General features: G+C 32.1%; 2 protein-coding genes across 5 annotated transcripts; both read left to right on the top strand.

Moving 5' to 3' along the window:
- Positions 1-650: 650 nt before the first annotated feature.
- On the top strand, positions 651-11,366 carry LOC114187872 (villin-1). Of its 4 annotated transcripts, XM_028076256.1 has the most exons (24): positions 677-855; positions 998-1,094; positions 2,349-2,454; positions 2,889-2,988; positions 3,257-3,325; positions 3,875-4,108; positions 4,468-4,645; positions 4,724-4,850; positions 5,085-5,250; positions 5,651-5,801; positions 5,897-5,982; positions 6,076-6,231; positions 6,436-6,504; positions 6,718-6,786; positions 6,872-7,009; positions 7,407-7,535; positions 7,706-7,853; positions 7,989-8,002; positions 8,327-8,467; positions 8,866-8,991; positions 9,362-9,424; positions 9,516-9,711; positions 10,585-10,763; positions 10,918-11,366. In XM_028076256.1, the coding sequence occupies exons 3-24, from the start codon at positions 2,399-2,401 to the stop codon at positions 11,029-11,031; spliced, it is 2,709 nt and encodes a 902-aa protein (XP_027932057.1). In that variant the 5' UTR covers positions 677-855; positions 998-1,094; positions 2,349-2,398; the 3' UTR covers positions 11,032-11,366. The 4 variants fall into 4 exon arrangements, with proteins under 4 accessions (XP_027932058.1, XP_027932057.1, XP_027932056.1 ...); XM_028076257.1 differs by lacking the exon at positions 998-1,094 and having other exon boundaries at positions 651-855; XM_028076255.1 differs by lacking the exon at positions 677-855 and having other exon boundaries at positions 905-1,094.
- A 1,331-nt stretch (positions 11,367-12,697) lies between these two features.
- Positions 12,698-20,786, top strand: LOC114187873 (alpha-glucan phosphorylase, H isozyme). The gene is made up of 16 exons (XM_028076259.1): positions 12,698-13,109; positions 13,234-13,465; positions 14,124-14,303; positions 14,603-14,779; positions 14,871-14,956; positions 15,141-15,330; positions 15,686-15,778; positions 16,254-16,432; positions 16,562-16,679; positions 16,771-16,899; positions 18,005-18,223; positions 18,308-18,511; positions 18,862-19,020; positions 19,663-19,926; positions 20,050-20,240; positions 20,365-20,786. The coding sequence occupies exons 2-16, from the start codon at positions 13,241-13,243 to the stop codon at positions 20,489-20,491; spliced, it is 2,541 nt and encodes an 846-aa protein (XP_027932060.1). The 5' UTR covers positions 12,698-13,109; positions 13,234-13,240; the 3' UTR covers positions 20,492-20,786.
- The last annotated feature ends 3,850 nt before the right edge of the window (positions 20,787-24,636 follow it).

The raw sequence follows: 24,636 nt of genomic DNA, 5'->3' as shown, positions 1-24,636 counted from the left end.
TTAAAGTCTTTATTCTTTAATATCCACAGATTTAATACTCACACTTTAAAAATATGAAAAATTAATCACCCATTTGAAAAATAGAAAAAGTAAATCTGCCCATCTTTTAACATTTAAAGAACAAATTCATTAATAAAAAAAAGTCAAACAAATCAAATACTCTAGCCTATACTATACCTCTTCAAGTTTGACTCAAACTAAAAATGCACCTTTTTATTTTATTAATCAAAATCATTTTAATATCTTTTAACATTTCAACTTTCATTTTAATCATTTAAAATTTGATTTTAAAATATGGAAACAATCTATTAGACCAATTTAATACTTCTACTAACATGATAACTCATATCAGTTAAAACAAACTGTCACTGTTTCTGTCAAAAATCGGTGAAAAGACTGATTTGGTTTAAAGAGAACCACTATCAAAGTAATTCATTTTAAATCTAAAAGGATAAAACAAAATCTAAAACATAAATAAGACAATAAAAAATATCTTTTATTTATTATCCTATCACGAGAACTGTCTATTAATAATACATATAAGAAGAAAAAGATAAACTGTTATACAAACAAAGAGACAAAGACACCGAAGATATATATGTTGTATATGTATATATACCATCCTATGTCAGAGAGGTATGTCAGAACATTAAAGATAGTGTTGAAAGTCACATTTGAGTTAGAAATCTCTTTCTATGTTGCAATGTTTTCTCAGTGTCTATGGTAACACCGCAAGGCGTAAAACAGACACCACACCACATCACACTTCATCATCATCACCCTCTTTCCATCAACCACACTGCAAAGTGCACAACTAGAAAGCCATTCTTGTGGGACCCACATACAAGCTGGACGGTAAAGATAACCATGCTTTTCAATTTTTTGTTTTGGTTTTGCTTTATCTCAAGTCTCTTTCTCCACCAAACGCTGTTTTCATCATTCCAATGTCATTTTGCCCTCCAATATAAAGCTTTCATTTTGTTTGTCTTCGGCCAAGGCTTTTCAAATGGGAATATCCAAGTTTTGTTCTTTCCCTGTCTGTTCAACCATCACCATCACATGGTGGTAGCTCCTGAATCTGCTGTTGAATAGAGGTGTGTGTGGACTATGATGATCTACCCTGCTGGTCAAATTAGTCTTGTCTGCTCTTTGAATGTTCATGCTTTGTGTTTGATTGCAGTGGATCATCTTTTTTCTCTCCCTTTTTAGCATTGTTATCGTCTTTTGACTTTGTTTTGCCCAAGGAATGAACGACCTTTATGGTTGGTTCTTGGTTGCTCTTTGAATTTGTTCAAGCTTTGTACTTGTTTGCTGTAGATCATCTTTTATCAATCCCCTTTTCTTGCATTGTTATTGCCTTTTGACTTTTGGGTAGGATCGGTTCTGGGTATTGACTGATATAGATTCGTTTCGGCGCAGCCTGATAGTTGTGTTGATTTTGGGAGTTATGTGTTGGGTTAGTTTCATCAAATATTTTCTGCTGCGTTTTGGTTTAGTATTTAGTTTAGATTTCTTGCTATTTTAGACTTTCCTAAGTTATCAAGTTGATTACCTGAAAGATTATTTTCTTTAAATTATTGGTGTCTTGGTGGAAATTTTATTTATTTATCTTCATCATTGTTACTTGAGCAGAAAAATTACATACTTTAAATCTAACAGGCGATGCAGAAACAAAATATGAATGCTTTTAAAGTGTGATACACATTTTCCTTTTGAATGTTTCATAACCAAAATAATTAGAACTTTGTGTGATTTGTTTTTTGCTGTAATTACATAAAGAAGATACTAGATTTACTGATAACAGCTGTCATTCATTGGTTTATTTATTTAATAGAATTAAATTCTTAAATTAGTAGTCATGTGACTGACATTGGCATAAGTTAAATGAAACCTTAGCTGTTTTAAATTAATTGCACAATGGTAGTATGTCTTTGCTTGATTATTTGTTTATTATAGCAGTGTTTCTGGATTATAGATGCACGGTTATAATATAAATCATTAATGTGTTGCCACCTTAAACCTTACTAGATAAGTATTAATATATGCTCTGGAAAGAGCAATCCCATTGTTAACTTGTATATGGAAAGAGCAATCCCATTGTTAACTTGTATATGAGTCAAGATTCTCTAGTGACTTTTTCTGGTGCTGTTTTCTGTTGAGCATTAAAAATACACTATGTTGGTACCATACAAATGTTTTTAATATATTTTAAAACTTGAAAATCAGTGACCATCAAAGCATTTTGAAAGCACAACAGAAGAACAACACAGAAATACCTAGCAGAAAATTCAAATTCCATATATATCTCAGGATCTAAGGACTAACGTAGTTTAAATCTTGGATTGCAGAATAATCTAGTGTGGGATCATTTGGCTGGAGTATTAGAGCCACAGACTCAATGCCTATTGTCACTAAAGAAATGGACTCTGCATTCCAAACAGCAGGAGCAAACCCGTATCCTTACAACCATTTTCTTTTCAATTGTTCTATAATTTGTGCTACTCTGTAGAACAGGCAGTAGTTAGTTTATTTTTGTTCAGTTTTTTTTTTCATGCCAGAGAAAATAGAATTGGTATTAATTTCTGATGACAAAGCCGCCAGAACATAGCTGATTTTAACTGGCATTAGCCATGTCAATTGCAAAGGCACTGGTGAATGACTTATTGATTATGGAGAAAAAATGAAATAAAAAGATAGGAGAATAGATTCTTGCATTGTAATCATGCTACATTTTAAAAATAGTTGGTAAGCACATAAAACTCTTGACCTGGATGCTAATCTCTTGACTTTTATGCAAGTTTTTGCAGATTTGTGTTTCAACTATAAATTTTATTTTTAAATGTATCACAGTTCTTTGTTTTATACTTAGCTTAGCTTAATGTTCTTAGAGGCTTAGAAATTTGGTGTATTGAGAATCAGCGGCTGGTTTCAGTATCAAAGTCAAGTCATGGAAAATTCTATACCGGAAGTGCATACTTAGTCTTGAATGTAAGATAATGCTCACTTTATTTCCCCATCGATCCTTTTGAATGCATGAAGAATTTGCTGCCTATATCTCATCTAAATCCAAATTTTCAAAGATTGTCTTCATCATCTCTATTTGAGTTTTGCTATCCCCTTTTGAAATTGAACCCATTAATTTTGGAGCCACCTTTGCCATAATGATATCTTAACAATTCCCTTCAGTATGAGCATAACCTTAATTTAAACTCTACATAAATTTGATGCAGACCTTTTTATGTGTTTGTGGAAACAGGCCGTCTTTCCGAAAATTGGCACTCCTCATTATGACATACATTATTGGCTAGGAAGTGAAGCAAAGAAGGTTTATATCCTTTCTTTTCTAGTTGTCTTGCTTGTAGTGATAATGTTACTGTTATTTTTCGGCAGGCAAATATTTTTAGGCTCCTTAGTTTTTTTCTCCCTCAAATAGTTCCTTGTAATTTTTACTCACATGATGGTGTGGTCCTCCATTTTCCTATAACATTTATTGTCATCTTTCTCATCATGTTTACTGTATAGACATGTTTTTTATGATTTTATCCCATTTAGGTAATGTGAAACTGTACTGTCTAATTTACGGTACCAAGATTTCCTCAATAAAACTTGCTTTAGGTGTAATTTCTGTTTATCCAACGGCAAAATAAAGACTATGGGTTTGTATTTGTTTATCAAAAATTTGCTTGGTGATTTATATCTGGTTAAATAGATCAAAGAAGGTAATGGATATATTGTAACAAATATCTATTCACAACATTTGATTTTAATACATTAAACACTGAACGTAATTTTTAAGTATGCATGAATGTTGCATTGCTAACTGTGAATAAATAGCATGATCAGCATTGTTTCACAGTCAATAAAGTTTTGACAGGTAGATTCAAGCTTGGCATCAGAAAAGGCACTTGAGCTGGATGCAGCATTAGGATCGTGCAGTGTTCAATACAGGGAAATTCAAGGCCAAGAATCGCAGAAGTTTCTATCATACTTCAGGCCTTGTCTTATACCCATTGAAGGAGTGTTTACTTCAAAACAGGGGAGTTTGAATGGTGAATATCAAGTCCACCTGTATACTTGCAGGGGAGATTATGTTGTTCATGTGAAGGAAGTGAGTTGTTTCTGAAATTTGATAATTAACTGCTTCTGTTGTCTGTTAATGTGAATCACCTCCTCTGCCTATTTTCCTCTCATTGAAAATTTTAGTTATGGACAATACCTTATTGTGTCTCCACATAATACCGTATTAAACAATGATTAATAACTTTAGATGAGATAATATCAATGATGATCCCTGTTGGGGTTATACATGTTAGTTTCAGACAGCATAGCTCCCAGTTTCATTTTCTTTTCTTGCTTACAGACTTTCCATTGTTTGATTTATTATGTTAGTATAGCCTGTATCTAACGCCCTTATATATATATATATATATATATATATATATATATATATATATATATATTCATTAGGTGCCTTTCATAAGGACATCGTTGAATCATGAAGATGTGTTCATCCTTGATACGGCCTTAAAAATCTTCCTCTTCAGTGGGTGCAACTCTACCATTCAAGAAAGAGCTAAAGCTTTGGAGGTTGTTCAGTATATCAAGGAGAATAAGCATGGTGGAAAATGCGAAGTAGCAACAATAGGTTACACAACTTTTTTAATGCTTATTCCCGGTTTCTGAGGGAAAGATGTTGCAATCATAATTTTACTATTTGCTGTAGAGGATGGAAAATTTGTTGGTGATTCCGATGTGGGTGAATTCTGGAGTTTATTTGGTGGTTACGCTCCTATACCTCGAGAACAGCCTCCTGTTCAGGAATCTGAGGCTCCTCCTCTAAAGCTATTTTGGTGAGGTTTATACAACTATTTGCATAATGTGTGTGTGCATGCATTAGGGCAAGTTTTGCCGAACCATACTTGTCAAAGATTATTTCTATGTAAAATATGGCATAAGTTTAATTAACTTATTCAATTAAGGGCATCAAAGTTTATTGTCTAACCTAAATTACTTTATTAGTTGGTTAACTTCAAGAAATTTGTCACTCTTTGCTAAAGAGGGGTTTCTTTTTCACATTTTAACAGGATAAATTTACAGGGAAAACTTTGTGAGACTGGAACCAATGTATTCAGCAAAGAAATGCTTGAGACAGATAAGTGTTATATGTTGGACTGTGATAGTGAGATTTTTGTCTGGATGGGAAAGCAGACTTTATTGACTGAAAGAAGAACAGCCACCAGAGCTATAGAAGTAAGACTCTCTTCTGAGTTTAGTTTATTTCATGGAAACTGTGAATATCCCTGCTTTCCAGTCTCTATGTTTTACCATTATCTTATAGTCAAAAAGGAGTTAGGCTTGGTTTATTGATGTCAAACTTTCACTCACTTGATGTTCACCTTTGTTCTGAAACTTATCTTACTAAAGAAATATACATTCTGGGATAGTTTTCTTCATTCACAATTACTTTTATTGTATTTTCCCTGGAGGCAAAATTATTTATAATTTTTAATCATAAACCCCACCTAATAATTCTTTGTAGCTGTAATGGTAGGACAGTTGATTTACATTAATTCATGTTGTCAATTGTGCTTTTCCATAAGCATTGCATTGAAGGCATTACCTATGCTCACTATTATCTCCATTTTACTAGGATTTTGTCAGAAATGAAGGCAGATCAAGCAAGACTCATTTGACATTTTTGTCAGAAGGATTGGAAAGTACCATCTTTCGGTCATACTTTACTAATTGGCCTAAAACAGTGGAGCTTAGGCTTTATGAGGAAGGCAAAGAAAAAGTGGCAGGTTTAGTATCTTATACACATTTCTCGTGTTTAAGAAGTTTACCATTAGTGTGTACTCTATTGTTCTTTTCTTGAAGTTTGTTTTTTCTGCCTCAGCCATATTCAAGCACCAGGGTTATGAGGTGAAAGAACTTCCTGAAGAAGACAACGAACCATCTATAGATTGCAGTGGCACAATAAAAGTATCTTCTTGCTCAAAACTTATATTTTTCTCCGTTTCCAGTGATCATATTTTCTTTTTCCTGTGTTGTCCGTTCTGAATACTGCAATTTCAGGTTTGGCGGGTGGATGGTGATGAATTGTCTCTTCTTTCAGTTACTGAACTGACAAAGCTTTACAGTGGAGATTGCTATATTGTACAGTATACATTTCCAGGAAATGGAAGAGATGAGACACTATTTTATGCTTGGGTTGGCTCCAAAAGTGTAATGGTAGGCACTAGTCAAGGTTTTCTGTCTTCCATTAGGTAGTTTTTTTAACGTGTCTAAAATACCCAATATGTCTTCCATTTAGTACTCAGCTCTTCAACTTCTGTAACAATGATAAACTTTTCATCTCATCTTTTGAAATAGGCTTGGTTGTTGTCAATAATCCTAACCCAAATTGCGCTTTTGTTCTATGATTTTGGCCTGCAGGAGGATAAAACAGCTGTCATTTCCCACATGAGTACTATGGCTGATTCAATCAGAACTAATCCAGTTATGGTTAGTGCTGCTCTTCCTTTGCCAACTCTTACAATGGGTTGATCGAATAATGAAATTATAGTTTTGGGAAATATGTGTACAATTTTTATCTTCACAATAGGTGCTAGCTTCTTATTGCTACATTCTGCATATTTAGCACATTCGTGTAAAAGACATAAGTCTCCTGCAATTGCTCTGCCTAATATATTCAATTTACATCACATGTCTGTTCAGGCTCAAATCCATGAGGGTAAAGAACCAGCTCAGTTTTTCTCAATACTTCACAGACTAGTCATATTCAAGGTATGTGTTCCAGATTGGATTTTGAAGTTGTGTTTAGTATTAAAAAAGTCACATGCTCCAAATTCTTCATTTTTGTTCTTGTAAGGGGGGAAACAGTTCAGGGTATAGAAACTTCATAGAAGAAAAAGGTTTGGTGGATGAAACTTACAATGAAAACCTGGTTGCTTTGTTTCGAGTACAAGGTACAAGTCTAGATAATATGCAGGCCATCCAAGTTGATCAAGTAAGTTTCTATTAATTTGACTTTAGTGGAATCCTTTTTTTATTTTTATTATATCTTTTCTCTAATCACCAAAGTGTACACAAAGGCTTTGAGCAAAGCTATTGGTTTCTTTCTTTTTTCTAAATTGCATCAGTTGTTTCTAGTTACCAGTTATTTTTCAGCACTAACTATTCCAATATCATTTTCTTATTGACTACGGACTAAAATAAGAAATTCTGAAGTCCAATCTATTGTTTTCTGTTACTGTTGGTCTATTGGGTGTTATTTATATTTTGGTTTTTGTCTGTTCTACACAAAATGGTGGTTGACTTCAATGCATGTTTTGTTTGCATTTTTTTATGTATAAAAATTGTATTATTTGTCAGTATGTATTGACTATGTACTAAAATTGTTATAGGCTTCAACCTCCCTGAATTCATCCTATTGCTACATTCTGCAAAATGAAGGATCTATCTATACTTGGATTGGGAGTCTGTCTTCTGCTAGAGACCATAATCTTCTTGATAGACTGGTGGAGCTACTTAATGTACGTCATTGCAATTGATATTTGGTGCTGGAATATTTTTTTTAGATGAAAGTCACTGAAAGGAAACATTTAGCAACGAGTTTTTCATTTGAATTTATATTAAACTACAAGACAATATAGTTCTTGTTATATATAGTGTTGACTCACTATTTCTTGATGCAAACCTGCAGACAAAATGGCTACCTGTGTCTGTGAGGGAAGGGAATGAACCTGATGTTTTCTGGGAAGCTCTTGGTGGAAAGGCAGAGTATCCAAAAGGCAAAGAAATTCAAGGATTCATAGATGATCCACATTTGTTTGCATTAAAAATAACAAAAGGTAAGAAAAACACCTTCTTAAGAAGAGTAATCTAGATCTCACTTGGTTTAGAACTATCCTGGGTGAAATGACAGGGAAAGCATGTCTAATTGATGGTTCTGTTTCTCACGCTGATTTCTTGGAATTTCAACTCAGGAGGAGACTTCAAGGTATGCTACTTCTACAATTTGAAACTGTTCTTGTGACCTGTAATAACTAATACATTATTCTATTAACTCAATAACAGAATAATATTTCTGATGAAGACTGAGATAAGAACCACCATAAGTAGCATTTCTAATAAGCATTTAGATTACCAGCACTGAGATTGAAATGCCTATAACATCAACCAGAATTAGAGCTTTTTTTTCTCATTAGTTCTATGAACTTTATACTGTGGCCTTTTTTTTGTTAACTTTTCTTTTGCTCACATACACACATATATAATGTATTATTTTAACGTCATTAATTGTAACCTTCATATAATATTTCAGGTGAAAGAGATATACAATTATACACAGGATGATTTAATTACCGAAGATGTTTTGTTGCTTGATTGTCAAAGAGAGATTTATGTTTGGGTTGGCTTGCATTCGGCTGTCAAATCAAAACAAGAAGCTCTTAATCTTGGCCAGGTACCTACTTACTATGCTTTTACTCTAATTGTAATGCGTGCAATTAAATCAGTTTTTTATTTCACGTATATATGGTCTTCTTCACATTGCCACTCACATTTTGAATTCCCACCATTAACATCTATGTTATTATTACTTTGCTTATACAAGGAAGTTTATGCATCTAATATACTATACAAGGAAGTTATTGTTTATGCATCTAATTCATAAAGAGGCAAGTTTGGTAGTTGTTTCTCCATTCTTCATTATTCACTAACTATTTGACAGTCTCGTTCTAGGAACTAATTCTTATTTGACCATAAAATGAATCATGAGATCAAAGTCTGCAGTTTTAATGTAATATAGGCTTACTCTTTGCTGCAATATGTTTATCTTACATTGGAAACTGTTATGAGCAGAAATTTCTGGAAATGGATATCCTTGCTGAAGGCCTATCCCTGGACATCCCTATTTATATTGTAACAGAAGGTTATGAGCCACCATTTTTCACCTGTTTCTTTTCATGGGATCACTCAAAAGAAAATGTAAGTGTTCTCCCTTCAAAATCATAACTATCGATCATCATACTATAATGACTAATTTTAAGAAGTGCTCATTGGTATAGTGGAGACTTGATGCGATCCCTTGCCCCCACTTTCCTAGAATTAAAGATCGATTTCTGAACTCCCTGCAAGATTTTTTTATATATACTGGTGTGGATATACATAGAAATATTTTTCATATACAATTCAATATTTTGCCATTGACCTTGGTCATGAGTTTGAATCCAGAAGTTGTCTCTTTGCATATGCAAACAGTTAGTGTTTTTATCTGGTGTTTGAATGGGACACCTTTTTGGTGTTTTACATTATATTGTTACCAATCTTATCAATTGTTCTGAGTGAATTGTTGCAGATTGTTGGCAACTCATTTGAGAGAAAGCTTGCAATTCTGAAAGGAAAAGCAAAAAGTGTAGAAGTAGGTGACTGCATTTAATAACATCAATTTTAGAAGGTTTTCAGCTTTTGATCATTGCTTTTGTCTTCGTAATGTTTTCCACATTATCCAGGGACATATTAGAACCCCATTAAAAGCAACCTCCAGGGACTCTACTCCTAATGGTCACAGAAGCTTTTCTGCTTTCTCCAATGGGCGTGGAAGAAGTAGTTCCCCTTTACCTAGCCGTGCAGGTGATAGGCTTCTTTCTAGCTCCACTCCTGTTGTCAAGAAGCTCTTTGAAGGCTCTCCTACCAATGACAGTGCTGGTAATAACAATCCTTCTCATCAATTTCTGATGTGAAATTGTTTAATTGAACAGTTAGTCTATATGTGAATGAGTTAGTTCTCTTTGGAGCTATCTACTCCAAAGTTGTATATATATATATATATATATATATATATATATATATATATATATATATATATATATATATATATATATATATATATATATATATATATATCTGTATCTATTGATAAAGAGATTCTTCTTTGTAAGAATTTTAAAATAGTTATTTTAATATGTACATCTTAATAAATAGTAATGTTAAGAAGTTGACTTGAAGTCTTATGCAACCTATGGCTCTGATGCCATGTTAAAAAATGAAGTTTAAGCCTAACTCAACCTTACAAAACCAGGACAACAAATTTCGCTAGAATAAACTTTAATCCACGACTTTGATACCATGTTAAGAAGTGAAGTTTAAGTCTAACTCAACTGGCTGGCTTCTAAGGTGCGGTTTGCACTTGTTGGGTCTTTCGAGAGAGGATCATCAGGGAGATAAAGTACCAATGAGACATGAGTCCAATCCACTCATAAGGGATTGATACCACTCTTAACCCAAAACCTTAAGGCAATGGATTTATGGGTCTTCATCGTTATATGATGCTTAATTTTCTCATTTTTACTTAATATGAGACTTAAATTCACACTTGAATTTTCAACCGCACTTACTTATATATTATAAAATTATTTTATCTCTAGTCAGCATGAAATCTCCAACAAGTAATTATTCTCAGGTGTTTTGTAAAGAATCATTAGTGGTATCAAATTCAATTGAGTTATGAAGTATTGACTAAGGTGATTCTTTTTCATCCTTTACTTGTTATTTTTTATCATTTTGTTTTTCTTTTCCTAGAAAAACCAACGCCACAGGCTGAGTCTCCAGCAACAGAACTAAGCTCATCTAATGACTCTGCAAGTTTCACTCAAAAGGATAGAAATTTGGATGGTGAGAATTTGCCTACACACCCCTACGAACGCCTGAGAGTAGTTTCTGCTAATCCAGTAACTGGCATTGATTTGACAAAAAGAGAGGTACTTTCTAAACTAATTCAATCAGTTTTGTTACCATCTTTAACCTTTTTCTTGCTTTTGGAGGATTAATACGAAAGACCAAGATAAAAGTTTATACAGAACTTTGGTTCTATACTCTGAAAAGTGACTAGAATCTACATTTTGTGATGAATAGGTATATTTATCCAATGAAGAGTTCCGTGAGAAGTTTGGAATGCCAAAATCTGCTTTCTCTAAGCTTCCTAGATGGAAACAAAACAAACTGAAGATGTCACTGGATCTATTTTAAGGTGACTGACTGTGTTTTGTGGCACTATATTACAACATTTTAGGATGATACAAATTTTATCTCGTGAGTGCATTGAGAATTTGAGGTTGAGTTTGCGAAATACGTGTCATATAGTACTCTTCACCAACTTAAGCATGTTGATTCCTTCATTTTATCTCATAATGTTCTGTTTTGAAGATGATGTTTTTGGTGCATACATGTGGAAATATGTAACGGTTTTTTGCTTGAAGAGAAAATGTTGTATAGTATTTTTAGTACCGAATGTTCAAACAAACTTGCATAGGGTTTGATTGAAAATCTATGATCTATCGACTAAGGTTTCTTGTCGTTGAACACACGAAGTGCTTAACAGTTTCTTGCATGAATCTTTATTATCATTAATGTTTCATTAATATAGTATATATATATATATATATATATATATATATATATATTCTTTTACTTAATTGTACAAAGTTGTGTGCAACTCATGTATTTAAACATTGAATTTTGGGCACGTTTGACTACCAGTTTCTCCTCCAAATTATAATATTTATTGATACAAGTGATTCTTGGATCGCACAGCCTAAGTGATTTAGTATTTAAGTCATTGTGATATAGTATATCAAATAAAACAGTAACATGAGGCTCAATAATTCACTAGGTTAAAATAATTTAGGCCTTTTCCTTCTTGCATCCCCTTAAATTTTAAAATTATCATTTTGTCATTTGTAAAAGTGAATTTTAGATTTTCTACATTGAAAATCTTTCTGACAAAACTTTTCAAAATTTTCATAACAAAATTTTTAGAATGAATTTTTTAGAACATATGAAATACGTAGAGTTTTTTGGAATAAAATTTCTGAAAAAAAAACTTTATATAAAATATCATATACATTGTAAATTCGGAATGATTTTTTTCAAAATAATTTTTTCTGTTTTTTTCATTTTCTCGCATATTATAGCTGAAAAGTATCTGAAAAGTTAAAGAAATAAAAAATAATAATAATATAGGTAAGGGAAGGGTTCAACGATTTAAAAAAAAATAATTAAATATAATAATATTTTTGTATTGTGGTTAAAAATATTGCAAACGCGTGTTTTGCATGTAACCAATTAATTTGTCCTTATTAAATTATTAGGATACCATTAAAAACCAAATGAGATCATTTTTATTATATTAAAATTGATTAATTCTACAATTATACTAAAAAGAAAAGGACGACTATATTTATTGCATGTAAAATATATTTTATCTAAAATTTACCTTGAGTTACCATAAATAAACTAGCATATGATATCACTTCACTTCTATTTTCCATGTGTAAAGGTTGACATCAAAAGTTCTATGAACACGTATCACTAGAATCATAGAATTATGATAAAATCAGTAAATTTTTTTATTAGTCTAAGAAAACGGACATTGAAATATAAATCCTTTAGATATTCCTGTTTTTCTGCTAAGAATTAGAAGCCACGTGATCGAAAGACGTATAACTTGCACCAACGTTTCTTACTTTTCCGTGAGTTCCAACCGCTCTTGTAGAACACATCAACCTTTTCCCTTACGACCGCTTCCAATCAAAGCTCACACGTGTCTTCCTTCTCACCGTTCCGAAACTATCTCATCATTCATCCCATAATGCTCCATTTTGTTATCCCAACGCAAAAAGCCAAATAAATCTAAGTATCTAAGGCACTCTCACACTCCATGTGACTCATTGCTTCCTTCACTCTCACTGCTCACTTTTCTATCAAATTCAATTGGAGACAAGAGAAAAATCTAAACTTGCATGATATTTTCTTCATTTTATTCACTCATTCAATCACTCCAAAGTCTTTCTCTATCTCCTTCTCTTTCCATTTAAAGGGTCTCACTCTCACTTATGGTATCATTCAGCATCATATCTCGTGATTCCCTTCTGTGGCTTAGCAACAACACTCCTTGAAATATCTTCCCATTTGCTTCCACGCCCTGATTTTGTTTTTGCTTATTAATCACTTGTTTTTCCACTTGCACATTTCTTCAATTCTTAATCTTGATTCATAGAGATTGAGAGGGAGAGAGAGAGAGGTTACATTGATTAAAGTTGGAAGAGGTAATTGTTCTTTTACTTGGGGCTTTCTTTTTATCATCAATTTGATTGGTGGTAGATAAAAGTTTATATTATTGTGACTATTTGATAAGTGGGTTGTGAGAAAAATAACTGTTTTTGGTGACAGATTAGAAATGGCGGCTAAAGTAGAGGCTAATGGTGGTAGTGGCAAGGTTGGTGTTTCTGCAGTTTCTGCCAAGATTCCAGCAGTGGCACATCCATTGGCTGAAAAGCCTGATGAGATTGCATCCAATATTACTTACCATGCTCAGTTCAGTCCTCATTTTTCCCCTTTCAAGTTTGAGCTGGAACAAGCTTACTACGCCACTGCTGAGAGTGTTCGTGATCGTCTCATTCGGGTATGATCGTATACTTCTACTTCTTGGAATTGCGATGTCTAAAGTTTATTTGTGAGTCAAGAGTGTTTTGTTTATAAACAGTTACAAATACGAATGTGTTTCACTTTCATGTTATAGTTATAGTGATGATTAAAGATGTTGGTATCTCAATTTCTCAATAGCAATCGACATCTAATAAAATGAGATTTTTCTCTGAGAAAGATTTAGGACCATTAATTGGTCATGCCAACAAGCAGAGTGTTTTAGTGTATATGGAATTGTGTACACGTGTACACGTGTGTGCATGTGTGATGTAGTGAAACTTTTCACGAGCATGGATCTGGTCATCTCAAATCTTAACATGATAAGGTTGTGCACGGGAGAGGATCCATTCTTACCTTTTTATAATTCAGTAGTTTGAATTGATCTGAAATTTGGACAGATTTATAAGTTCTGGTTGGTATTTGTAAGCAAGAGGCAAGTTATGAATAATTTCGTAGGAAACAATTAAGGAATCAAATTATACAAATAAAGGTTAACTAAATTAAGACAATAAATAACTGTTTTTAGAATTTTGTGAATAGTTTGTTCTCTCCCTACTACTGATTTAAGTTCTAGGTGGAATTGTTTACTTGGAAAGTACTAATGCTGCTGTTGTACATTGATGATATTATTTCAGCAATGGAATGAAACATACGCTCATTTTCACAAAGTTGATCCCAAGCAAACTTACTACTTATCGATGGAGTTCCTTCAAGGTCGAGCTTTGACCAATGCCATTGGAAATCTGAACATCCAAGATGCATATGCTAATGCTTTGCGCAAATTTGGACTTGAACTAGAAGAAATAACAGAACAGGTAATAAAAAATTACAATCTATGCATGAAATATATTTTTCTCTAGGGCCGCATGCTAGATTATCATTGTCAAATTATGTTATTGGTGTATAACTTGTGAGGAGATTCATCCCAAATGTTTTACCTGATTTCTACTTCCTATATCTTTAATCACCATGGAATGGTTTTCATAAATTCAACATTCATTTTCATAATGAAAGCATCTTCCCAAAGTCTGCATTCTTTCATATCTATTGATAGATTTTAATTATATGGTATATAAAAGTTGTTTGCTGGATCATTCAACCTGGAACTTTGCAGGAGAAGGATGCAGCACTAGGAAATGGTGGTCTTGGTAGGCTTGCTTCTTGCTTTCTGGATTCAATGGCAACACTTAATTTGCCTGCTTGGGGTTATGGTTTGAGATATAGATACGGGCTGTTTAAGCAGAGAATCACCAGGGAAGGTCAGGAGGAAGTTGCAGAGGACTGGCTTGAGGTTTAATTTATCTCCTTCATTTTAAATCTGTGGAACTATATTACATATTTCATGAGATACTGATTTGCAAAATCAAATGATAACCAAACAGAAGTTTAGCCCCTGGGAAGTTGTGAGGCATGACATTTTGTACCCCATCAGATTCTTTGGTCATGTTGAGGTTAACCTTAATGGAAGGTAAGTGTAAATATACCGATTTACTTTATAAAAGCATTTTTAGGCGGTTGTTAAATGACTATCTATGATGGTTAAAATTTTAAAACATAATTCTTTTTACTCTTTAAATCTTAATTCAAATGTAAAAACAAGCTATATTCAGATACAGTGTATGAAAGTACTTACAGTTTGGTGTTTATACCAGACGAAAATGGGTTGGAGGAGAGGTTGTGCAAGCACTGGCTTATGATGTGCCAATTCCAGGTTACCAAACCAAGAACACCATCAGTCTTCGCCTGTGGGAGGCAAAAGCAAGTGCTGAGGATTTCAATTTATTTTTATTTAATGATGGGCAACATGATGCAGCTTCAGTACTTCATTCGCGAGCTCAACAGGTTGGCATCTGTGAATTTTCATTACTGTTAAAGAGTGACTAGGTTGCTGTCCTCAACATGATTATAAGTTGGTTCCTATACAAAGTAGGGGGAAAATTGGTGGGTGGCTTGTCTGTGACTATATTATTTGTAGTAGATCAATGGTTGTGCTTCTACCTGCAAAGATCCTGTTATAGTGATACGAATCAAATGAACAAAGCATTTCTTGCCATTATATTATCCGATAACAATCCTTTTGAATTTTAGTTGTATTCCCAACCCCCATAATCCCCTCCCGTTGTCCTTGGCCTCTGTAAAAAAGAAGCAAGCAAAAAGTTATGTGAAGCAATTCTAACCTAAAATTTGTTTTTTGTAGATCTGTGCAGTTTTGTACCCTGGGGATACCACAGAAGGTGGAAAACTTCTACGGTTGAAGCAGCAGTTCTTTCTCTGCAGTGCATCACTCCAAGTAAGTCAAATCCACTTGATAATTTCCTTTTCATGCTAAGTGTTCCTTAGAGTATCGTATTATCATTCCTTGTGTTCATTCATAATAAGAAGCTAGGATTGAAACTTTCAGCAGTGATGGTTGGTCAGTGACTGTGTATTGTTGATTTGATGTTATCTTAATTCAAAGTATACATTGTTTGTCATCATTTTTGAGTTTTAAGAGAAATTAGCAGTTATTTTCACTATCCTCTTTCAGTTAATTATGTAACAAACAAAATGTTCTAGTTTCTCTTGAGACTTGTCTTAGTGAACACCTTTGCTGACAACACTTTCTTTATGTAACAAGAATGTTTTATAAATTTAATGGCGTGGATATTTTCACATTAGAATCGATTAGGGTCATCTTTACATAATTCATTCTTGCCAAATACCAGGAAATTTTGTTTGACATCTTTTTGTTACCATTGTCCACTCCTATCTTTGTACAATTACAGGATATAATATCCCGATTTAAGGCGAGGAGACAAGGGCCTTGGAACTGGTCAGAGTTCCCTACAAAGGTTGCTGTTCAGTTGAATGATACTCACCCAACACTTGTAATACCAGAGTTGATGCGATTACTAATGGATGACGAAGAACTTGGATGGGAGGAAGCATGGGATGTGACATCAAGGTCAATAAATTGTACAAAATTGTTGTTCAGAATTGTTTATTGTCCATCCTCTTTATTTCACCACCCCTCACAATTGCAGTGTATTACTGTATATATTATTGCTAAAACGTGATGCTATATCTTAACTAGGACTGTTGCTTACACCAACCATACTGTCCTCCCTGAAGCACTGGAGAAATGGTCTCAACCTGTAATGTGGAAACTTCTTCCACGCCATATGGAAATCATACAAGAAATAGACAAGAGAGTAAGTTGCTCCCCTTCCATGTTTCTCCTTGATTGACTTCATGAAAGTTGCACTGATATATTTTAATGTGGAAACCATGAAACGTTTGCAGTTCACTACAGTGATAAGTACAACCCGGTTGGATCTTGAGAGTGAGCTAGCCAACATGCGCATCTTAGACGACAATCCCCAAAAGCCAGTAGTTCGGATGGCAAATTTGTGTGTGGTTTCTTCTCATGCAGTAAGTGTACTTTTTAGAACTCAAAGAAGAGTTTCATCTATCTTACCATGTGCTTGTTTTTTATCACCATATACCTCCAAAGTTTTCCAATATTGGTTTCGGAAAGAAAACATTGAACTGAATGTTTTTGGACAACTTATGTCAAATTCCAGTTATAGTGCTATTCTAGCAAGCATTTTTCCTGCGTGCTGTATTATTCTCTTGAAGATTTATTGGCTGTCACGTCAAGAACAGCTGCAATTTAATACTGTGATGCATGAATCTATTGTTTTTCCAAACTCACTTATTGTTATAATAGTGGTATTAGAATAAAGTTTAAACTGAACATTTGGAAGGATTGTAAATCAGAGACTTGTAGTGTTACTATAGCAAGTAGCAAACATATTTTTACTGTAGAAAGTAGCAAACATATTACCTATGAAGAGTGAATTTTTGCTCTCTTGGATAATGCAATTGAATGAATACTACAATATATGCAGAAAATGTCTTGACCAATCCAAAAATATCCTCATAATACAGTATCTCCTAACTAACTCCACTGAGGAAGGCAAGAAAGCTACATATTAGGAGAAAATAGTACAGGAGAAAGATATTACCTTGAGAAAATAAGGTATTAATAAAAAGAAGAAAATGGTGAAAATATAGTGCAGATATCATTAACCTGAGTGTATTCATCTTGTATGCTATCATGATCAATCAAAGAGAACAATCTTTTGTTTAATAACACAATATGCTCTATTAAAATAGTATTATTGATAGAAAAAAAAATCTGCTAAAATGCAATCCATCCTCAATCATAATTTCCAACCATTCATCTAACAGAAAAACAATTGCTAGGTAAGAATTATAATTTAAGAAGTATGAACTAAAGATGGTCAGTGAAGGTGTCCAAAATTATGAATAAAAATATGTAGTCAAAGGTAAGGAATACCAAACAGACATTTTTTAGTCTCTGTGACAATTTTATCAATATTGTATCCTTGTATATGCCCCTCTCTCCATATTTTAGTTACTAATTTTCTTTTTCCCTATTACCCTGGTACATATGATTGTAAAATTATTTTAACTGAATTCCATATACCTCTTCGTGCCTATCTCCTTGTAGGTGAATGGTGTTGCTCAGTTACACAGTGATATATTGAAGTCAGAATTGTTTGCAAATTATGTTTCAATCTGGCCAACAAAGTTCCAAAATAAAACCAATGGGATTACACCTCGGAGATGGATTCAATTTTGCAATCCCGAGCTCAGTAGGATAATCACCAAGTGGTTAAAAACTGATAAGTGGGTAACCAATCTTGACTTGTTAACAGGTCTTCGACAGGTAACTACCCAGATTCTTCTTCTATGCAGCAGCAAATTGATTCCCATTACGATGGTATACTAACTCCTGGTGTTTTTCCCATAGTTTGCAGATAATGAAGACTTGCAGAAAGAATGGCTGTCTGCAAAGATGGCTAGTAAGCGGCGCTTAGCACGGTATGTTTTGCAGGTGACAGGGGAGAGCATTGACCCGGATAGTTTGTTTGACATTCAAGTCAAGCGTATCCATGAATACAAGAGGCAGCTACTTAACATACTTGGTGTGATTTATAGATACAAGAAGCTAAAGGTATGAGAAACAACCTACTGTTTGATAGGGTAAATTTCTGAAATGCCAATCATTTTAATTTACCTTTTTTATGCCTCTTTTAACTGATGTTGATAACGAGTCACAGTTACATCATGCGGCCTTATCCTCATATCCAAGCTTCTATTTTAACATTTTATTTTCTGTGCACAGTAATATTTTGGAACATCCATTTCTAGTGCAAATTCATCAACACTGTTTATAGTATTTCATCTTCTTCCATCTGGGAGATGCAAATATACAGTCACTTATTACGTAAAAAATCCTAGTATTATCAAAATACATTATCTATGCTGAAGATAGTCATTATATTTATAACTGAATGATGATAGGAAATGAGCCCTGAAGAACGGAAGAAATCTACTCCGCGTACTGTAATGATTGGAGGAAAGGCATTTGCAACATATACAAATGCTATAAGGATTGTCAGGCTGGTGAATGATGTTGGTGCTGTTGTCAACAGTGATCCTGAGGTCAACAGCTTTTTGAAGGTAACTTGACTTTGTGCAACTTCCTAGATAAAGTGCCTTTGTTTTTGAAAGTAGAAAAAATTAGGATACTAAGTGAATTTTTCGTATATTTTCATTCCTAATGTTGAAAAAGAGGAATGGGGAAACAGTTAGATCTCCAGAATGGGACCTAGATTTATAAAATCTTATATATGCATCATTACTTGACTTATCATCTCCACATTCATACTATGATGCATCGATATTTCAATTTAGATCACATATCCGTATCGGACATGTATAAGCATCGGATATTTTAAGATACTTTACTAATACTAATCAACGAAGTATTTAATTTATAAAACGGTAGTATTTTTTTTATGACTAGAATTTATAATTTTTTATTTTGACAATGTATAATATATATGATTTAAATTTAGATTCAGACGATAAAAATCACATATACGTATTTTATTATTTTCAATATAAACGTATCAGATATGTGGCATATCCAATACACATATCGTATCATGTATCATATCCAATACACATATCGTATCATATGTCATGTCCAATACACATATCGTATCCGTACAACATTATGTATTTGCTTGATTCTTGATATAATATCATACACTTCTTAGGGAGAAAAAAAAAGCTAACTGCTATTTGAACTTTTGTCAGGTTGTGTTTGTCCCAAATTACAATGTGTCTGTGGCAGAAGTGCTAATTCCAGGAAGTGAACTTTCACAGCATATTAGCACTGCAGGAATGGAAGCAAGTGGCACAAGCAACATGAAATTTGCTTTGAATGGGTGCCTTATAATAGGCACTTTAGATGGAGCCAATGTGGAAATCAGGGAGGAGATTGGTGAGGAGAATTTTTTCCTCTTTGGTGCCACAGCAGAAGATGTTCCTCGACTGAGGAAAGAAAGAGAGAATGGACTGGTGAGCAGTTATTCAAAAGGGATGCAAAATCAAACAAATATTTTTCTCAAAAATAAGCTAATCCAACTTTAAAACACATGTAAGAAGCTCGAAATTAACATCACCATTTTTTGTGATTTGTAGTTCAAACCTGATCCTCGATTTGAAGAGGCAAAGAAGTTTATCAGGAGTGGGGTGTTTGGAAGCTATGACTACAGTCCATTGCTTGAATCTTTGGAAGGAAATTCTGGTTATGGTCGTGGTGATTACTTTCTTCTTGGTCATGACTTCCCAAGCTACATGGATGCTCAGGCAAAAGTCGATGAAGTGTATCGGTAAGACACAATCTTCTATTATGTTTTCTCATAAATTTTAATCAATAGTAGAAAGTGTTTGCACTTCTCCTGAAACTTTTCATTTGTTCATGTAAATGATTTTGTTCATATGATTTGCATGCAGTGACAGGAAAAAATGGCTAAAAATGTCAATCTTAAGCACTGCTGGAAGTGGAAAGTTCAGCAGTGACAGAACAATCGCTCAATATGCCAAGGAAATTTGGAACATAGAAGAGTGCCGCGTGCCATAATTTCTGCTGCATGTCATTTGCATGCAAGTTTGTGTATAGCAGATAGAGAATGATAAATTTATAAGTAATAAAAAATATGAAAAAAGTAGTTTACTAAAACGAGAAAGTGGAGACTTATTTTTTCTGTGTTTAGCTTGTCACATAAGATTTCAGCTTTGTTCTTATGTTAAATGTTCTCTCTACCATCTGCTTCTGATAGATAGTGCCTTCTATATGCAAATAAATCTTTAGTTTCATTCTCTGTGAAATTTGATATAGCCTTCTAAATTTGAGGATTACTTTTTCATCTTTGCAATGAATTAGTCTGGTGTATATTCTGGTTCAGTTGAATAAGATTCTATTCTAGAAAGAATAAATGCTGTATATTTTCGTATGGATAAATAATGTTCACATCTTTTTAGAAATTCTCAAAGTATAGTTATCTCTCCTTTACTTTTAAAAATTACACTATTTTCTCTTGAAAAATAAAAGATGTACCTTTTGTTTATAGTAATAACTATTTTTCTTTGCTGATCTTCTATCTACTTCATTGGTACTTGATTTTAAAGAATTTGTTATTTATACCAAGACTTCAGAATAGCAAATTTTAAATCCTCCTATTCTCTCATTTAAAATTAAAATTTTTTATTTGGATAAAAATATTAAAATTTTCTTTGAAGGTAAAATTTTATTTTTAAAATATTTATTCTAAAATGTGAAATTCTTGAGTTGAATTTCAAAAAATAAAGAATATTGGTCGAATTTAAATATTTCAACATATTTAATAATTTAATTATTTTAGTATTAAATATATTTGGTAATTTAAAAAATAAAAACATTAATACGTTTACTAGTTGATATTAATATATTTACCAATAAAGAATATTAGTCAAATTTAAATACTCAAATAATATTTAACAATTCAATTTTTTAATGTTAAATAATATTTAATAATTTGAAAAGTCAATATTAATTGATTTCACAAAACAAAAAGATAATATTATTTACTAATTATGTCATTAACATAATAGAATCACTTAGTTATACAAATTACAATAATAAACTATAGTGTAAAAGCGGAATATTCTATACAACTTGTGTCAAACATATACGAGGATCCAATTAATTATTGTGACATTTTTGTTCTTATATAATTAATCGGTCATCATATATGTTTGACAAATTTTGTGTCATCCGGTGAAGACAGTTAAATACTTTAGCTTGATAACCAGTTAAATCTAATTATTATGATCCATAAAAAGTGCATATAACTTCATGCGTACATAAAAGTTTAATTTTTCAAGTTTCCATAACAAGTTTAATTTTCCTAGCTCCTCACGTATTTGCACATGGATCACTATATATGTTTGACAGGTTTTATTTTTTTTTTTTCTTGAAAATCACTCAAGCCAGTTAATTAGTTTAGGTTGATAACTGGTTAAATCTAATTACTACGGTTGACAGGTTTTATGTTTTTTTTTTCTTGAAAACCACTCAAGCCAGTTAATTAGTTTGGGTTGATAACTGGTTAAATCTAATTACTATGGTCCATAACACGTACATGTAACTTCGTGTGTACATAAAAGTTTAATTTTTCAAGTTTGGGTAAACTATACAAAAAGTTCTTTCTAGCTCCCAACTTGTTTGCACATGGATCACCAGATATGTTTGAAAGGTTTTCTGTCATTTTTTTTTGGAAACCACTCAAGCCAGTTAATTAGTTTGGGTTGATAACCGTTTAAATCTCATTACTATGGTCCATAACAAGTTCATGTAACTTTGTGTGTACATTAAAGTTTAATTTTCCATGTTCTGGTAGACTTGTACAGAAAGTCCTTTCTAACTCCCAACTTATTTGCACATGGGTCATCATATATGTTTGACAGGTTTTCTGTCATTTTCTTATGTCATTTTTTTACATCATTTTTTTACTCCAATTGCCCAAATAACAAACACAATAGAAAAAGGAAAATAAAAAAGGGAAGGTTTGTTTCATTCATACGAAACAAACATATCATCATCAAAGGCTTCAATGACACACCCTTCTGCAGAACAAAAGAAATATGAAATGTGTAGTCAAATGGAAAACAAATAACACAAACAAAACTAAACTACAACATTGAAATTCGTAAAGATGAAGTAATACCCGCGATGGGACATCAAAAGTACAAGTAGAGGACCACAAAGACTCTGATAACGACACCAATGATGGAACTTCGGTGAAATTAGCCGATTTAGTTTGTTAGGAACCTGTAGTGAAGTTGTTGTGGTCGCCATCTGTGTGTACGAAGGTAGAAGATGATGGTGAGAGTAAGAGATATCATAGAATTAGGGCTAGGGTTTCGCAAGGGAAGAGAGCTAGAATTTTTTTTTGTTTTTTGAATTCAAATGAAAAATCAAAACTGTTTTAGAATGAAAGCACGTGTGATATCAAAAGTCAAATAATGGTGTCAAAATATCTTTTCCCTATTATTTTAGCACGAAAAACGGAAGGCTTCTCACATCTCATTAAGTAAATTATCATGAGATATGCTATATATATATATATATATATATATATATATATATATATATATATATATATATATATATATATATATAATGTTTAATTGTATTTTGAACACACGGGTTAAAAGTTGAGAAGTGGAAAAAAGAAAGTGTGATCGAGGTAAATACAAAGGGGTGTATTTATTTTACAGATCTATTTAAGTTAAAATGCTAATAAAAAAATAATTTGAAAAATTATTTAAAACGAAAAAATTGAAAAAGATAAAAAAAATAAAGTGAAAATTGATAGACGTTATGGAAGATAAATTTAGGTTAAATTATGTCTTTGGTCCCCATTTTTGTAGTAAAATATTGATTTAGTCCCTCTATTTTTTTTATTATATATTTTTAACAAAATTAAGTTTATTTAAATTTGTGTTTTATGTTCAACTTTATTTAAAATTATTTTTAAATTTTAAATTTATTTGTTTTTTATTGTTACACAAACTAGTTAAAATTACTTATAAAATTTATATAATTGTTATTTTTACATCAACTCAAATATTTGTATAGAAATTATTGAACTTACAATACTTAAAAATATACAATTATTTAAAATATATATTCAAATAGAAAAACAATATTAAATTATGATGTAATAAAATATCAATATAATTTATGAATTTTTTTCTATTAATATTATTTTCTATTAATAACTTTAAAATAATTTTAAATAAAGTTCAATGTAAAAATTAATTTAAATAAACTTAATCTTGTTAAAAATATTTACTACAAATATCAATTTTGATAAAAATATTTGTATATATTTATATAAAATTAATTTTGGTTTCAATTTGAAAAGAAAAAAAATTGTTTGATTTTTTACAAAAATTGGAACTAAATTGAGACAAAAATAAAAATTTAAGGATCAGATTGAGAATGAGGGAGTGATACTTGACACGTGGTATTATCACTATCACATCACACTGTCACTATCATGTGTCAGCTTGACACGTGACAAATATTTTAATTTTTTTAAATAAATAAATAATAAAAATTCAAAAGAAATACCCCTCTAACCTTGTTACTACACCACTAAGAAAAATGACTTGATTGCATTAAATTGTTCCAAATAGAAAGCAAATTAAGATAAAATAAAAATAAAAGAACACCAATTTTGTTACAAAAATGGAGATAAAAGATATAATTTAACCATAAATTTAAAAGTCTAAAAAGATGAAAAGACATCTAGTAAAACTCAGTTCATGAATCTTTTCTTATCGTTTAAAAAATATCTAAATGGACCTATCCTATTATTTTAGCCTAACTAAGGAATGCTTCACACATTTCATTAAGTAAATTATCATGAGATATTCTATCAAATACATATAGAAAAATGTTTAATTGTATTTTGAACACTAGATAAAAATTGAGAAGCGGAAAAAAGAGTGTGATAAACTCATATTGAGGTAATTTTAATACACCTATTATAAAGTTTCAATAACTTTCTTTGTCAATTTCTTATTAAATAGTATTATGATCTTCAATAGTAATATATAAATTTGTTAAGGGTATCTTTCTCATAATTAACCAACATTTTAGTTTCTATAATCTACAATAAACTAATCTAATTGAATAGCCATGATGAAAATTTGAAAGTATTGTTATTATAAAATTAT

Source organism: Vigna unguiculata, chromosome 6 (assembly GCF_004118075.2).
Source record: "Vigna unguiculata cultivar IT97K-499-35 chromosome 6, ASM411807v1, whole genome shotgun sequence".
NCBI lineage: Eukaryota > Viridiplantae > Streptophyta > Magnoliopsida > Fabales > Fabaceae > Vigna > Vigna unguiculata.
The sequence above is the reverse complement of the archived record's forward strand: the minus strand, read 5'-3'. Positions and strand labels throughout refer to the sequence as shown.

Bases quoted from the DNA above. Each gene is read 5' to 3' on its own strand.
- LOC114187872 (XM_028076257.1), top strand. From the start codon at position 2,399: ATGCCTATTGTCACTAAAGAAATGGACTCTGCATTCCAAACAGCAGGA. The intron at 6,505-6,717 runs GTTAGTGCTGCT...ATGTCTGTTCAG, and splicing joins TCAGAACTAATCCAGTTATG to GCTCAAATCCATGAGGGTAA. The intron at 9,425-9,515 runs GTAGGTGACTGC...CACATTATCCAG, and splicing joins GAAAAGCAAAAAGTGTAGAA to GGACATATTAGAACCCCATT.
- LOC114187873 (XM_028076259.1), top strand. From the start codon at position 13,241: ATGGCGGCTAAAGTAGAGGCTAATGGTGGTAGTGGCAAGGTTGGTGTT. The intron at 13,466-14,123 runs GTATGATCGTAT...ATATTATTTCAG, and splicing joins TTCGTGATCGTCTCATTCGG to CAATGGAATGAAACATACGC. The intron at 18,224-18,307 runs GTAACTACCCAG...TTTTTCCCATAG, and splicing joins TGTTAACAGGTCTTCGACAG to TTTGCAGATAATGAAGACTT.